This window comes from Amphiura filiformis, chromosome 7, assembly GCF_039555335.1.
Source record: "Amphiura filiformis chromosome 7, Afil_fr2py, whole genome shotgun sequence".
In the NCBI taxonomy this organism is placed as follows: Eukaryota; Metazoa; Echinodermata; class Ophiuroidea; order Amphilepidida; family Amphiuridae; genus Amphiura; species Amphiura filiformis.
In genome coordinates, this window is record NC_092634.1 from 5,391,875 (window position 1) to 5,410,082 (window position 18,208).

At 36.1% G+C, this 18,208-nt stretch overlaps 1 protein-coding gene across 1 annotated transcript in view; it reads right to left on the reverse strand.

Moving 5' to 3' along the window:
- Positions 1-7,230: 7,230 nt before the first annotated feature.
- Positions 7,231-18,208, reverse strand: part of LOC140156666 (steroid 17-alpha-hydroxylase/17,20 lyase-like) — a 23,962-nt gene continuing 12,984 nt past the window's right edge. The window contains exons 5-10 of the mRNA XM_072179604.1: positions 17,282-17,440; positions 14,807-15,015; positions 13,347-13,472; positions 11,910-12,149; positions 9,104-9,202; positions 7,231-7,555 (exon numbers count right to left, since the gene is read on the reverse strand). Coding sequence (XP_072035705.1) covers positions 7,299-7,555; positions 9,104-9,202; positions 11,910-12,149; positions 13,347-13,472; positions 14,807-15,015; positions 17,282-17,440 — 1,090 coding nt within the window. The 3' untranslated portion in view covers positions 7,231-7,298. The remainder of the gene's footprint in view (positions 7,556-9,103; positions 9,203-11,909; positions 12,150-13,346; positions 13,473-14,806; positions 15,016-17,281; positions 17,441-18,208) is intronic.

Below are 18,208 nucleotides of genomic sequence, written 5' to 3' on the forward strand. Positions count from 1 at the left end.
AATTGGTTAATACAATTTCTTTCAAAAAGGAATGAGGAGCTGCTAACTGAGGAGGTTTGGGGTGTGGTCATCTACATGGGCATATGCCTGCCAGATGGCATAAACATGGGCGCATATTTAATATGGAATTGACAAACAAAGTGGGCATAATATATAGCTATTATATCGTTATGAATACGGCAGACGGCCAAATCCGGATTCGTCTTTTGGTAAATTTATTTTACGAATGCATTACATTTGAATTAGAGAACAAGGGATCAATGCTGTACATGATAGAGGGCAGCATATCATTTTTTTTAACGGAGACCAGATGATAACAGCATAAATAAGTAATCAAAAGAGGGCGGCAAACAAGGTTAGTTGACGGTGCATCACAGTACGGTCACCGACGGCAGCCGTTAAAAAATCGATATGCTGCCCTCTATAGATATAGCATTGATCCCTTGTTCTCGAATTCAAATGTAATGCATGTGTAAAATGAATTTACCAAAAGCCGAATCTGGATTCGGCCGTCTGCCGTATTCATAACGATATGACCTCAAAAAATTGATTTCATGATAAAACTTAAAAGAGACATCTTTTACACAAGCATGTGCATCTGATTGAGATTGGAGTGACAGGACTGACCGGGGTACACACACACCATATCAGATCAATACATTTTCCCCCATATTGATTCCCATAGCTCTGTAGGAATCTCATCAAATCATGTGATTCCCCATTGTTCATCTGGTGTAGTACATATTCTACATCTTGACCTGAGGTGTGGCGATTCATCTTCTATCCTATATATCATGGTTGTATTTTTGCCAATGGCCTTTGGCTTCATATACCTTTGCACCATATTCCTCCAATCCATCTTTTCTGTCCTTATATTCAGTAAGATCCCTGCCATTTTCATCATACGTATCGCTTGCTTGCTAGGTCCAAATGGAGATTTTACAATACCCAGTTGCATATGTGGAAAGGTTTCTATACAAAAATGATTCTCTTATAAACCATCATGCGCACAGTTTCCACCTTGATACATTTTGGTCCAAGAGCTCTCAAGCAAGCAATGAATTGTCTCCACACAGTCTTTAATTACACTACACAGTTCAGTGCATAGCATCGTAAGAGCTGTGGAGCTTCTAGCTGAAAAATGGGCCTCTTTGATTGTTTTTTGTCGAAACATCAAGTGTTCCCTTCATCCAATCAGAATTTTTTTAATATCAAACAAAAGCTAACACTTCCCCCTAAAACACTTTTGGTCACTAGGTCAACAGTTAACACAATTTAATGTTATAGCAAGGTTAAGGGGGTACTACACCCATTGATTTTTTTGTGCATTTTTTTGCATTTTGTGAAGAAATTACCAAAAAAATTGGACAAAGTGGTATGCAAAATGAAGGGCAAATCTTCTCGTTTTATTGGTGGTATCGGTATCAATGTAGCTTACATGCTTTTACAGATAGAAGCCAAAAGGAGGTACATCACTGATGATTTAAATTCACTTCATTTTGGAAAGCTTACTATCAACGGATTTCGTTAAAATTTTGGATATGTGTTGCTAACACATTAGGAAATAAAGTTTATATGCAAAATGGGAATAAGTGGTTCCTGATTTCTTTTATGACTTCATGAACTTGGTGCTCCACAACTATCAAAAAGGAACTGGTTAAAATGCTTCTATTTTCAATGTTGAGCTATATTTTGTATTTTTAACTTGCGACATTATTGCACTGAAACTTAATTAAGCCATAGGTAACAGGTTACAACAACCATACTACAGCAATGATGAAAAAAACTGTATTTCTTGTCACCTATACAACCATATTGGGTAGTTTTCCGTAAGCTTAAGTTTTGTGATTTTGGTAACTATTTTATATTTATTTGTGAAATCCGTCTCAACTAGGCATTCTAAATTGTACTCACCATTTACATCCCAAGGTATATTAGTATATCCACCATGCACTTCTCGATATATATCCAGTTAAAGACAGAATATCAAAATTATGCCTCATATGATATCACAGACTCTCACATGTGTATTCAAAATTGATGCTTAAATTTGACCTGAACCAATTGACCTATAACCTGACATACGGTGACCTAATAGCCTTTTCTTCTCCTAACAACTAATGACTATGCATCTATTGTATAAGTGTGTATTTAATTTATTCAGTGTTATATCATGGTAGGTATTTTGCATGCACCACTATAGATTTTCTATAGAGAGTATAACAAAGGATTTAATGTATTCTATTCATGTACCCTACTTGAACATTTTGAAAAGAATAAATTATGGTTTGTTATGAAACACAGATCTGAGTTACTAGGTTACAGTAAACAAAAAATATATAGGGTTAAAATGACTTACTAAAATGGTTGAAAGTCACTTTATATGTAGATATATTTTATAAGTTAAGGACATGAGGTGATAAACATATATGTACTTAATAAATTTGCAAGAAAAAAAAGAAGAGGGGTACTGATGAAAATCGGGGTATTATATCGCCTTAATGTGGTAAATCTGTTGAAAGCTACCTATCCAAGCACATGTTTTGACCAAAATGTAGGTTTTAAAAGTCAAAACCTCAAAGTGTTTCTTACATTATTTTTCAAATTTTATGTCATTAAATGAAAAAGCACACTTATATTGTCCATTTAGACAAATCCAATTTCACACATTCCTATACCTTAATGGCTGCCAAAGTTGGGTCCCCGTCGGCTCAATCTTACCTAAAATGTGATGCGATCAAGCAGAATGAGTCTGATGTCGATCAAAATCAAAATTCATTTTCAATCTCATTATATGAGCCATTCTCAAATCTTTATTTTGCTGAAAACCCCATCATAATTAGACTTATGGTTCCAGAGATATAGCCATTTTATTGTTGCTCAGAACAATGAAATACAAAGGAAGTTGAATACTATTATTGATTATATCTGAAAATCAATATTCCCGACATCCGACTCATTTTGCTTGATTGCATCACAAATGTGACATAATGCGGCCTTGGAGGGTATTTTAAACTTTATTGTATCACCCGTGTTACACGTAGACAAAAGAATGATGACAGTTTACAACACAAAAGAATATAACATCAATTTTTAAGCGGCTTTTTGGTGTTGCGGGGACCCAAAGATGGCCGACCAAATCCTGACCATGACTTGGCTTGTTGGATTCGTCTATACTAGAGTCACTAGAATGAGCAATGGCCAATTCCTCTTCAAATTGCAAATCTTATGCAAAAAGTTACTATTTTCGCCTGTTTTGTCTGTTTTTGGTTGGAAATTCAATGAACTATATGACTTTGCTAAAGAGCACTTACAAATTGATATGAAATCCAAGAATACTAATTTGACCTAGGATGACCTCTAATGACCTTGAATTGACCTTAAAACATAATGATGTTATTTCGACCAAGATTAATCGCAATAGGTTAAAGGTCACATGCATCTGAGTTAAACATTTAAATTATGTCATTTTGGTCCATTGTTTTTGACAGCCATCATATCAGAGTTAAAGCCTTAATGTACGATCTTTTTTCAGAAGTTACCTTTATTTTTTTCAAACCCGATTTTTTGGCATGTTTGTAATACTTACACATGTTCTAACTTAAATCTATGAGCAAACTGTCAAATTAAGCCTATTAAGCTACTTGCACGGTTCCGCCATTATGCACTATATGAGGGAGAGCCTCGAACTGGCAGCATACATGAAAGGAAGAATTATGTAACCTTACACAGAACGTTATGACTAGTTCAATTCCCATTCATGTATGCTGCCAGTTCGAGGCTCTCCCGCACATAGTGCATAATGGCGAACCTGCAAGTAGCTTAATTTGTAGTAAAACGGGATGATTTTCTGTTGATCCGACATAAAATCATAATTTTTTAGATTATGATTTTATGTCGGCCATGAATTGCAAACCGTAGTCTCCTACAAAACTAGTTTAGTTACGCTCCCTCCACATGTGGAGGAGCGTAACTCAAACTAACCGCAGAGGAGACTAACTCTGAGGCCGCACTCGCTGTCCTAATCCAAATAGTGCGAGATGTTTCGAGTGACAGAGGTGAAGTTTATGATGTTGTTTCTGTGCAAATTCCCAATGTTTTTCACGTCCAAATGTATTGGGAATTTTCATAATGATTGCATATTATCATTTTGGAAGAAAAAAAGAAAAATCTAAAAATGTTAAAAGATCGTACATTAAGGCTTTAAGTGGTCGGTGACCCACCCTTGCACAGTATTTTTGTGGGCCTGAGAGCACATCAGACACATCAAATTGCATTCTGAATACGGGGAATGTCCTTCTGATATCAAATAATTCTGATTTTTGAAATTATTTGATATATAAAGTATACTTCGAGGACTGTTAAATGTAAAAATATCCTCTTGGGCGAAAAAACAAAACACCACTGCACCCTGTTCTTCAGCCGTATGGACTTTTTTAGTGTCGGTCGGTCGTTCAATCCGTCTGGTTTTTTTTTGGTTTTTTTTGCAAATGACTCCAAAAATCACCAAAATCTGTAAATAGGCATATATTGGTATATTTGGAAATAAAAATTTGGCATTCATCTGTACAGAAAAATATTTATCCCCAATTTCTTTAAATCTGGGTTGGTCAGGCCCGTAGAACAGGGTTTATTTTTTGTTGCTTTATTACAAATGTTGGTGACACAAATCAGGCCCAACTCTTTGTTCATTCATTCATATTTATTTTGTATTAGTTTTCACTCACCATAACATTAATACAGATTTAACAAAATATTTGGGCTAATTATAAATTTATTATGATACAATTAGTTCTGTTTAAAAATGACAGATCAGAATCTACAGGTAAAAATACAATTTCATAAAAATCAAAATAAAATAAAGTACTAGTATTTGTATTTGAAGACCACAGCAGCGCAATCCTGTGCCATCTGACCCAGAGAGAGAGTATTTATTAATCAGTATCATTTTGTACAGTCAAGGGTAATAAACCCAAGTTTATTTTCTGTACTAGAAGGCCTAAAAACCTAAATACAAACGAGGTTTGTATTTTGTTTTCTTTTCAGAAGGATGCATGGAAACATACCGTATATCCTCAAATAGTAGTCCCCCTTCAATTAAACACCCTTACCATTTTTTCAACCAAAATGTTTTTAAAAATGCTGATATTTCCATGCTATCTTGTGTAGTAAGCTTACCAAGGTGCACACACGATTGTTAATGGCATCGGTAGCTGGCTAAAGTCTGATCATAAACCCGGAAATGAACTGGAAGTGAACTTGAAGTCATCGTTCCGAAGTTCATAGTCCATCATTTCAGCATACATGTATGGTATGCTTCAAATTACTTATATTTACTGTCGCTTGAAAATGTAATATTTTTTTCTAAATTGTGACATGATCAAGGGAATGAGTCACATGTCGGCAATTTTCAATTAGAAGTTTTTACGTCATTTAGGCCCTACTAGCAGTTTACAAATGCTACATTTTGATGCAAACACCTGACATCTGGTTACCGAGTTATGAGCAATTTATCAATGGCTGAAAACAATATAAAACAAAAGAATTTGCGCACTGTTTTTGTCAATATCTCAAAAACAATATTAGCGACATCCGACTCATTCCCTTGATCATGTCACAATTTCTCAAATTGAAAAAACAAAATGTGGTAAAATTGCTGCAAAAAATTAAATGTATCCGTCTTACAGGAAACAAACTTGTATTTTTTAGCCTTATCTGAAAATTGTCCAAAATGTGTTCGTTTATGTATGTTTTACTTGCCCATATGTGACCATCCTCCACAACTGAGCCCGGATGTCGCCAGTGCCACTATTGAGATATGCTCCATTGAACTTAACAATAAACAATATGAAACAAAGGATTTATTGACTGTTTTATTGATTTTTCACTACTTTAATGTCAAGTACTATAGACATGATATACATCATTTTAAAGCTAATTTCAAGCAGAATATTTTGGTTGAATATCTCAAAAATGATGATTGGCGACTTCAGGGCTCAGTTGTGCTGGATGGTCACATATGTGTATAATCTTACCCTGTTTTAGATGAGACTTATTTTACATAAAAACTAATTGCAACTCCATGTGTGATTAGATTAGGGAACAAACCAAAAGTTTGATAACATCCCATGAATAAAAGTGTTTTCAATAGGAGGCTGACTTCCTCCCTCCTTCCCTGTAATGCAAGTGTGAAATATTGACAATTCCAACCTCAAATGATCAAGTTGGAACAATATCGTAACTAGTTTTTTTTTATAAATGGAATCAGACTTTTTGACCACTCCCATCCCAAAACAGTGTGAATATAACCGCAATGACCCTAAAAGGAGCTGAAAATTAAAGAAACTATGTAAATCTTGGTAAAAAAACCTGATTTCAGACAAAAGCCTGAAAACTTGCATCCCTGCATCCTAATGGAAGGACGTTCATTGATAGGACATCACCAAACTTTTGCTTTGTTCCCATATCAATACACAAATCACAAATACCAAAATACAAAATCACAGCAATATACTGTAAAACTGGAAATTTTCCTGCAATTAAATTTTTGCGCTTTGCCAATTTTGAACTGTTTGACCTCTTTTTAAATTTGCACTTCTAAGTTTCCTTACTTTGGCATATACACAAAAGGAATATATTTGTGCCATGTTATTTTCGCAGTTGCAGCTTGGAATATGAAAAGCACGAAAATAAATGTACAGCAAAAATGTCCACCTGTACAGTATTAGTTCAGAGAATCAAGCAATTCAATATACAATCTTTTGGCCCATAATCAAGGTGAATTTTGGTCTTAAATGAAATGAGAGTTTTGAGCATTTCGACAGTATTTTTGTGGGACATGAGAGCACATCAGACATATCAAATTGCATTCTGAATACTGAAGAATGTCTTTCTGATATCAAATAATTTTCATTTTTGAAATGCACGATATAATACAAATTTTATGACAAATTATTAAAATTTGATATATATCAAAACAGTCCTCGGAAGTAAATTTTATAAATCTAATGATATATTCTTAAAGTGTATGTAGCTGGGAGGAAAAGCCGACAATCAATTGAAAATTTTGACCTTTCATATTGAAGATATGGATTTTTTTCTCAAAACGACATAATTTTTTTTTTTGTGTTTTTAAAAAAAATCCATATCTTCAATATGAAAGGTCAAAATTTTCAATTGATCGTCGGCTTTTTATCCCACCTACATACACTTTAGGTATAAATTGTGCGGAGAAAGGCTATTTTGGGCCTAATTGGTCATGTAACTGTAACTGATCACGTATATGAAATGAATAAAAATCAGAACCGTTTCTTGGCAACAATATCATACTCCAGAAGCTGATTTACAAGGCCTGTACTCAAGTCTAACTTAAGCTCAAACTTTTCCTCATGCTCAGGTGGTACAGAGAAGGTATAATGCTGAAACAACCAGGAGAAGAGAATAAATATCTCTGCTTTGGCAAACGATTCACCAAGACAAACACGGCGTCCGAACGAAAATGGAAGAAATCCTTCGGGATGTTGCCGCACACCGCCAGATTCATCCAGGAAGTGTTCTGAAATGGAAAATAGTTTATTATTGTTATGAGTTTGGCAGACAGCTCAATTAACCCCTTGGACACTACTGGTCATCTAAGAGCATTTCTGATTGGTTGATAACTTGATATGCTCATTTCAATTGCCAATTATGACTAGACTTTAAACTATTTATGGTCAAACTTGTATTTGCAGATGATTTTATTAATACCCTTCTTGATTGGTTCAAAATTGGATGCAATATTCATTTTGGCCAATCGGCAGGTAGTTCTCATGGGGTTAAGTACGGTAGAAATCACCAAATGAATAAATCTGACCACCATGCTCCTATAACCCTTGGGTGACTTGCCACATGTCTATGTCTGTGTCCCAGAAAACGTTGTTAGAGGGTCGGATTTTTACTATATAGTGTCATCAACATTATGGGAAAGAGAGGTGAATTAACAACCTACGACTTTAAATGCATCATCATAAAAACGATCATTAGCATTATTGGAAAATAATTTATAAGTGTGCTCTGCCAGGGGTGCTCTGCATGTCATTATGCCATTTTGGGGTAAAATACACATTAATGTCATTAACCCTAACACTACCAGGTACATGTACTACAAAATGATATATGCACTTCGAATGCATGCATCCCATGTGATGTGGTGATGCAATCAGCTTAAGTGATATATAGACACACTTTTGTTGGCCTGGCCAGCGAAAGACCTGTGGCTCACCATTGCTGAGCTACTGCTTGGCATGCGAGGCGTCTCGGGTTCGAATCCCGATGGGAACAAACAACTTCTTTGTTTATTTCTCTCTTTATTCCTTCCTTTTTCCCTTGCAGTTAGCAAAAGCCCTTGGGGTGTTAGGGATAGGGATAGGGAGTACAATTTACAATGTCTTAAGCCATTAAGGACTCGGATATCAACGTTTGTACAGTACAGTATTCTTTGTGGGACATGAGAGTACATCAGACATATGGAATTGCATTCTGAATATGAGAAATGTCCTTCTGATATCAAATAATTTTTTTTTTTTAAATTCGCAATATAATAGACATTTTATGGCAAATTATTAAAAATTGATGTATTTGTCCTCGAAGTAAACTTTATAAATCTAAAAATCTAATGATGTGTACTTAAAGTGCATGTAGCTGGGAGGAAAAGCCATCCATCAATTGAAAATTTTGACCTTTTGTATTGAAGATGCAGATTTCCCTTCCACCCCCTCCTCCCAAAAAATGTAAATCTTCAATATGAAAGGTCAAAATTTTCAAATCATGGACAGCTTTTCCTCCCAGCTACATATACTTTAAGGACATATCATTAGATTTATTAAGTTTACTTCGAGGACTGTCAAATGTCAAAAGTATAAATTTTCAATAATTTGCCATATAATATGTATTATATCGCGAATTTAAAAAAAATTATTTGATATCAGAAGCACATTCCTCGTATTCAGAATGCAATTCAATATATCTGATGTGCTCCCATGTTCTACAAAAATACTTTGCAAATGGGCAACATTTTCTGCATCAGAATACACTATTTAGAGTGTTACTGATCCTACAATCTTACCAGGCTTGAATTTGTTTGGTTCATCCCAGTGCTTCTCATCAAAGTGGATAGCCCATTGATTCACCATTACCCAAGTATCTTTAGGAATCATGTAATTACCTGCAACAATAAAAAAGCAAGTTTGTGTTTAATGAACTTGCTTCACGCAGGTGTTGACTGCAGGCGACAAGTTTCAAAATTTTATTAAAAATTCAAAAATTTCACAATTGTAAATGTTTATAACCATATTTGGAATCAGCATGGAAAATGCATTAAAATGAGTACAAACAAGCCTAGTATTGGTTCAGTGGTTATTGACATAGCTCTTGATATTTTGAGAAAATGTCTTGTTTTACCGGTCATAGATTTTTGTTCACCAGTTTGGTTTGTATATCGTAAAAATCATATTAATAATTTGGAACTTATCCACAGGAGGGCATCAAGATTTATTTTGGGTCAGAGAAGGGGGGATCAATCTTACAGGGAGCGTCTTCAACAACTCAATCTTATGGATCTTAATAACAGGAGGAAATATTTATCTATTTGTTTTGCTTGCCAGTGTATTTCAAATTCAAATTCTTATGTCTTTCAATTCAGCAACTGGATTGTAAACATTCGCCATCTTGACAATTTGCTTTTTAACAATCACATCACCCCAAAAACCGATAGTTTTAAATATACCATCAGTGTCAATTTTCCCGTCTTTGGAATGCACTCTAGTGTCCATCAGGGATCAGTTTATTTTGTATAAAAATATGAGGCCATTCAAAAGCCACCTTAAAACACATTTTATTGAAATGACTATGCAAGAGCTGGAGCTGGACTCCTAAATTTTATGTTATTGTTGATGAAATATGTGTAATGTGTAATATGTAACTTATTCTAAATGTGCAATATTTAATATTTATGTTTTGAGTTCACTTGTCTCGGTGGATTGGAGATGTCACACCCCTCGGGTGATAGTGTTCACGCTCCTGGCTCCTCCTGGCTAGCCTACCGGGACAATCTTTTATAATTTTTATTTGTGACCATCCACCACAAAGTGGTAGTAAAGTCGGCTCTAGACCATTTTCTGTTTATTACAGATTTTGTAACAATGTACTTTCAGCTTTAGAATGACACCTCAACCAGCTTCATCTGACATCTGGAAGTGAAGTTATGGTTCATCAAAGGTCAAATTTCTTATATCTTTTACATAGAAATCCATATATTGTTTTTGATTGTATCTCAAAATGGTAAATGCCGAATTTAAGACCAGTTTGTGGTGGATGGGCACATTTTATGACATGCTTTGTATGTGTATTTTTGATGTATTTTAGCCAGTTATGTAAATAAGTAAATAAATAAAAAAACTTGGACTTTGTATGTTGAAGCCTATGGCCACAGTTTGAATCATTTGGATAATGTTGACCTACCCTATAACATTTTCCACAAAACGTTTGTGTTTGCTGGGTCGTTGCAGCCTGCATATGTGACATGATCAAGGGGAATGAGACACATGTTGGCAATTTTCAATTAGAAGTTTTTTACATCATTTTCTAGCAGATTACGAATGCTACATTATGATGTAAACCCCATCAAAATCGGACATCTGGTTACCGAGTTATGAGCAATGGCTGAAAACAATATAAAACAAAAGAATTTAAACGATGTTTTTGCCAATATCTCAAAAACAATATTAGCGACATCCAACTCATTCCCCTTGATCATATCACATTAATGCACACTGTATAATACACCATCAATACTTTTAATATGCTTACATTTACACAAAACAATCAGCAAAAAAAGGAAAAAAAAGTTGTTTGATTGTCCTCATCCCAATGACACTAATCTGAAAAATCTAGAAAAAAAAGGTGTGTTTTTTCACTGTACTGAAATTCCAGAAAGCCTTTATTTTTCTTAAAAATTGTTTACAGTTTTAGACAGTTTCTTCACACTTCTAAACTGTTTTAAAACATGAATCAATTTTATACAGTAGCGAAATATCCAACTCCACACCTATTTGAGTTATTTATTTAAGCTAATTAGGCCTATACACATTTTGGTTTGACTTTAAAAAATTATTTGAAAAAATCTAACCAACCGACCCTACCACTTAGGGGTGGTGCAATAATTATGTGTACCCGGGGTGGTGAATTATAGGGGGGCAAAGATTTTTGGCAGGCCAAAAGGGGGGCAAGCATTTTTGGCAGGTCAAAAGGGGGTCAAGCGATTTTGGCAGGTCAAAGGGGGGCAAGCAATTTTTGGCACAGATATTTTGGGTACCATTTTATATTACGCCCTAAAAGGCGAGGGAAAAGCGTTAGGAACATGTTCAAATATGCAAAATTTCCTGCTCGCTGCGCTCGCATTATATGATAAGACAATTTAAGGTTTTAAATTCGGGTTCCCCAAAATCTTGCATGTGTAAGGAGGGGGGCAAAGATTTTTTGGCATGTCAAAAGGGGGGGGGGCAAAGGGTTTTTGGCACGTCGAAAGGGGTGGGGCAAAGATTTTTTGGCACGGCCAAAGGGGGGGGGCAAGCGATTTTTTGCAGACCATTTTGAGAATTCACCACCCCGGGGGTACACATAATTATTGCACCACCCCTTCTATGGACAATCAAACATTTTTGTTTTAGTCTTATGTTATTGGGCTTTTGCATTTGAAATCCATACACCCACTATGACAGACATGGCCTTATAATCTCCTACACGGGAGTGTAGATTTGAAATGGAGCTACCCATTCAGATAACCCATTTGAAACTCACACTCCATGTCAGAGATTAAGGTCATGTCTTCCAAAGGGGTGTATGGATTTCAATTAGAAGAGCCTATTGCCTACCCAGTGCAACGTCTTCCATAGTAGCATGTACAACTCCTATAGGTGCAACAGTGCTGTATCTCAACATCTCATACATGCATGCCTCAGTGTATGGTAGCTGGCCACGATCTTCCACGCTGGGTGGACGATCTCTTCCGACTACTCGGTCAACTTCTTCAGCTACTTTTTCCTGGATTTCAGGATGCTGTGCCATCAGAGCAACGGCCCAGTGAAGAGTGGTGGTAGTTGTGTCAGTGCCAGCTGATGTGAAAAAAGGGAATTGTGCTGTTCCTGTTGAAATCCATACCCCATATGGAAGACATGACCTAAATCTCCCACACAGGGGGTGTAGATTTCAAATGGAGTCACCCATTCAGGTAACCCCATTTGAAATTCACACTCCCTGAATGCAAAAGATTATGGTCATGTCTTCCGAAGTGAGTGTATGAATTTCAACTGGAATATACCACAACGCTTTTATTAATTGATATCAGAAGACAATATATATTGGAGTTGCAAAATTAGGATATAAGATAAAGGAAACTTGGTTTGGTTTAAAAATGTGACAAAATTGTTTGGAAAAGTGAAAAATTTTAAGCCAGTTTATTAAAACTTTCAGTTATTTTAAACAGTGAAATTGAGGGTACTGCCAATTTTGGGTCAATAATGGGTCATTGGATGAACAGGGTTAGCTGGAGAGGGCATTTAAAATGTATTTGGTTTTCTGCCACCCTCCCTCCTCCACACTTGATCAAGTCAATGTAGGCCTAAATGGTTCAACTTTTTCTTTTCCTGCCAATATTATCAAGGGCAGATCCAGGATCATGGATGGTCAATTGGAAGGCAGACTACTCTCTAAATGTACACCGAGTGGAAAGAGTGGAAAAAAGAGTGAGAGAGTGAAATGGAGGACAACACTTTTTGAGTGGAAAATTTTCACTCTTAAAGGATTGAAAAAAGTAGTCTGTATACTCTCAAAAGAGTGAACAATGCCTAAAGAAAATGTACTTTCTTTCATTTTAGAGTGTTTTCCACTCAAAAAAGGGTTGCCCTGCATTCAACTCCTTGAAAGAGTGGAAATTCACTCTTTTCCATTCAGAAAGCATATATCAACTGTTCAGTGCCAGAAGTGGGTAAGTGCAACAGCTGCCCTGTGAACATTGGGCAATTTACACAGTTTATGTACTCATTTACACATGGCAGCTACACATGGCAGCTATTGCACTTACCCACTTCTGGTACTGAGCAGTCATTATTGGCTAAAATGGACTGGTTTGAATGATTTTGATCATTTTGTAATTACTGCCTGTTTCCTGATTGGAATTTGAGTCAAATTGGTGATTTCAGAGAATGGGGAGAAATTTCCCCCTTCCTGTTTTTCCCAAGTCAAAATAAGAAATCATCTAGGTGTTTCTTAAGAAAGAAATTACAAACTTGTCTGAATGACAGTATTTATACCTTGGAACAGGTCGCTAACTGTTTGAAGTAGGTGCGTCTCAGTGAGTGAGTCAACTTTAGCTGATCCTTCAGCGATAGCATTCTCTTGTTCCTTCATCAAGCAGTCTATCAAATCTTTAACATTTTCTGTGGAAATAAACAAGATTCAAATGCTTACTAAACCTATATCCCAGATGCTTTTTGAAATTGAGGCCCTTGGTGTGAAATATGCAGTTACATGCTTTGTGCGGGGTCCCGTGCAGGGGGAGGGGTATTAACTTCAGAAATGACAATATGTGCCTGTCATTAAGCCCCTTTTTTGAAGTAGAATATACCTTGAGAGTAAATGACCCTTTTTTAACTTGGTGTCCCCTTTTTTTCAAGTTCTGCTACCCATTGACCCAATTTTTTCAAGAATTATATCATCAAAATACCATAAAACAATGTGGAAACTTTCAAATTCTCTTATTTCAGCAAATTTGACATTTTTTTATCTGATGACCCCTTTTATCTAAAATTTTATACCAAATGGGCTTTTTTCCAAATTTTTGTTCCAAATGACCCCCAAATGAACATGAGCAGCTTTCAGCAGATACAAAGACATAGTAACCGGGCATACTAACAGACAAACCCGTGCCAAATTGTCTGAAAAGAAAGCTTTTCAATCAATGCATGATGTTGGGGTATACAAGGAGAGACCCAAAAAGGAACATCTGGATTATGGAACAAACAAGATTAAAGGATGTGTTAACAACAGTAAAAAGAATTAATTAAAACGGAGGTGGGCTGGACATCTGAGTAGGATAACAGATGGAAGATGTCAGCTCACAACAGAGTGGCAACCGTTATATGGAGTAAGGAAAAGAGGAAGACCTCAAGCTAGATGGAGAGATGAACTGGTCAGCTACCTGGGAACAACAGCCTGGACAGGAATTGCAGGATACATTGACAGGAGACATTCTGCGTATTTCTACTGGGGACCGGTTGGCGGGTAATGTGGTTTAGTTTAGAGTGTTACCGGTTAATGTGCTCAGTGGAAACAGGTCAGTTTCGAGTGATGCGGTGTGGACTCCCGGCAACCGTCATCCACCTCATGAGGTAGACCATGTGGTGTGACACCCGGTATTTCTGTCAGTGGAAACACAACGGTTAACGGTTGCTGGGTGTTGAACTTCTTTTATGTACATTTTATGTATCACATCATGACCTCAAAAGCAGCTTGGGGGTCAGGGAAATATTTTCAGTACTTCCGGTACACACCACAACCCTTATTTTATAGCATCAGTAGAAACGTGCTGGTTGTTGCCTGAATCGGATTGTGGGTTACCAGGTAATACCCGGTAAAAATAAAGAGTGTTCAGTGTAAACACACAGAATGGCTGAATTTGGGAAGGCCTTTGCCCAGCAGTGGGATGATGTGGGCTGATGATGATTATGATGCTGATGAAAATGACTGGGGTATCATTTTGCCCCCTACTTACCAGAATCATAGGATTCTTTGTGAGCCGTCATTTCTTTGCCAAGCTCCATATGCCAATCATCGATAAGCTTTAAAACTCTTTTAGATCTTGCATCTGGGAAATGCTTGAGCCATGGTATAAAATCGGCAGGTAACCCATTACCAACATCACTCATCACATCTTTGTTAAAGTCAATCCAAAACTGCAGTTTTGGATCCCCAAAGGAGTAGCTAACAAAAGTAAGCAAATAAGGATACTTTACTGTACATTTTCATCAGGCCTATTGTTGATAAATAAATGAAGAGATTTCATATTCCAATAAATCAGTACTCACTGTGAACGTTTCAAAGACTAGCAGACTTCTTTCTCATCACTATTATTGTTTGTGACGATCTTCTGCTTACCGCTGATGATACTGGTTGCTTAGCAACATGGAGAAAGATCATATCATAGACTGGAAAGAGGCTACGGTAGTAGGCAAGGAGGCGGACAGATAAAGGAAGCAATTCAGATCAGCAAACAAGATAACATCATGATCAGGGACGAGGGACAATACAATCTTATTCATGCATTTGATGATCTTCTTGGAAAACCAACTGGCAACCACATTGCTAAGCAACCAGTATCATCAGCGGTAAAGAAGTTCCTCACAACACTTACAATAGTGTTGAGAAAGAAGTCTGCTAGTCTACGAAATTTTCCACAGTGAGTACTGATTTATTGGACTAGAAATATGAAATCTCTTCATTTAAATAAGGATACTCTCTTAAGGGATCTGGAATGCGCGTTTTGAGCGTTTCAACAGTATTTTTTATGGAACATGAGAGCACCTCAGATGTATCGAATTGCATTCTGAATCTGAAGCATGTCTTTCTGATATCAAATAATTTTCATTTTTGAAAATCACGATATAATACAAATTTTATGACAAATTATAAAATTTGAAATTTTTCAAATTTTTGATATATAACAGTCCTTGAAGTAAATTATATAAATCTAATGATATATTCTTAAAGTGTATGTAGCTGGGAGGAAAAGCCGACGATCAATTGAAAATTTTGACCTTTCATATTGAAAATATGGATTTTTTTCCCAAAAAGACCTAATTTTTTTGGTGTTTTGGGGAAAAAAATTCATATCTTCAATACGAAAGGTCAAAATTTTCAATTGATCGTCAGCTTTTCATCCCACCTACATACACGTTAAGTATAAATCATCAAATTTATAAAGTTTACTTCGAGTACTGTTAATTATCAAAAATATCAATTTTTAATGATTTGCCATAAAATGTGTATTACATTGCAAATTTCAAAAAATCAAAATTATTTGATATCAGAATGGCATTCTTCGTATTTAGAATGCAATTTGATGTGTCTGATGTGCTATAATGTCCCACAATAAATACTGTCCAAACGTTCATACCCCTTCCCTTAATATGATTGTGGAGATTATCATTCATCCAGGTGGTAGTAGCAACTATGAATTTGAAATTATGATCTGATCTACTGGACTTACTTTTTTTCGGTGGCAATATTTCACTTGACCAGTGACACAACAACATTGGTATCACAGGTCAATTTTTGCATCACAGGTCAACATCATTTGGCCTGAAAATGCATCCGGGAAAGGATGTGAAATAAAGCCACTCAAAAAAGTAAGTCCAGATCAGATTATTTTCTCGAATTCATAGACACTCTCATTGAATATTCAATCTAAAATATTGATTTTTCAATCTTTTGCCGACTACAGTTAGTAACAAAACTGAATATTCAGTCAAATGATTTGAATTTCCAATCTTTTTAATCAATCAAGTGGATAGGAGGGTTCTCAATCTTCCATGCATCTTTGTTGATTGAATATTTAGTCTATATGATTCATTTTCATTGTTTTCCAATCTTTTGCCAACTGCAATTGGAGACAAATCCTTTCCAAATGAGAAAAAATATGGAAAATTTTCACTAAGGGGATACTACACCCCTGGCTAATTTCGTGCCCATTTTTGCATTATTCTCAAAAATTATACCACACTGGTGACAAGTAAGATGAATATTATAGGGGCAAGGACTACAACTACTGTACTGAAATGTCAGCAACTCAAAGCAAGTAGTTATTGATTTATTGATCAAATAATGGTTTCCCTCTTTCTGACTGTAACTCCACAACTGTTGTCTGTGCTGAAATAAAATTTCCAGTACAGTAATCGTAGTCTTTGCCCCTATAATATACATATCTTACTTGTCCCCAATGCGCTATAATTTTTGAGAAAAATGCAAAAATAGGCACAAAATTGGGCAGGGGTGTAGTACCCCCTTAATAGTTTGAAATCTTGTTCCAACTATTATGCCATTTGGTAGTACATTAGGAGGATTAAACACTTCATTGGATAGTAAAATAAAAGTCTACAAGAAGTGTTACGATTAAATCCAAAAATCTATTTCTCAATCCTTTTAGATTGTTATACCATCAACCTTTAAGAGAGTACCAATATATACTTACTCATGTCCAAAACACATGGTTGCTAAGATATTATATACCGCAACTCCTAGAGCCTCCTTTGGATCAAATGCTTTTCCTTCAGTTTCATCAAGAGCCCTGCTTAACTTCGGTAAAATACTGTGAATTAGCTGATCCAGACGCTTTCCTGATGCAAAATGCCTGCATTGAAAATGTAAACACAATAAGTGCAAAACCATGAAATTTTATATGACATCGGATCTAACCAGGCCACAGAATTCTCGCTATTCGCAATAAGGGCGCCGCCAGCGGTTGCGATGTAATCGTGATGTATCATGGGAAAATCGTGATGTATCATGGGAAAAGGTCGACATCAAGTCCAGCATAATCGAATATTACCATGCTATTACATAGGAACACGTGACAATATTTTTAGTTTGTCAATATAACGGTATTACGCAAATCGATAGAGAAAAATTAATTGTGCACATTTCAAATCACATTATTAAGTATTATTGAGTATCGATTCGCGTGTAACACCTTTATTTTGACAAACTAAAAAATATTGTCACGTGTTCCTATGTAATAGCATGGTAATATTCAGATTATGCTGGACTTGGATGTCGACTTTTCCCATGATACATCACGATTACATCGCAAACCGCTGGCGGCGCCCTTATTGCGAATAGCGAGAATTGACTAACATAATGCCTGTGCAATCTTTCAAAAGCTTCCCCCTGGAACTATACATGCTATATGATGTAATCTATCTTGCTTGCTTGCTTGCTTGCTTGCTTGGTTGCTTGGTTGGTTGGTTGGTTGGTTGGTTGGTTGGTTGGTTGGTTGGTTGGTTGGTTGACGGATGGATGGATGGATGGATGGATGGATGGATGGATGGATTGACTGATTGATTGACTAACCTGATAGCACTGTGTGTAATCTTGTGATGTAGTATTTCCATGTTGGACT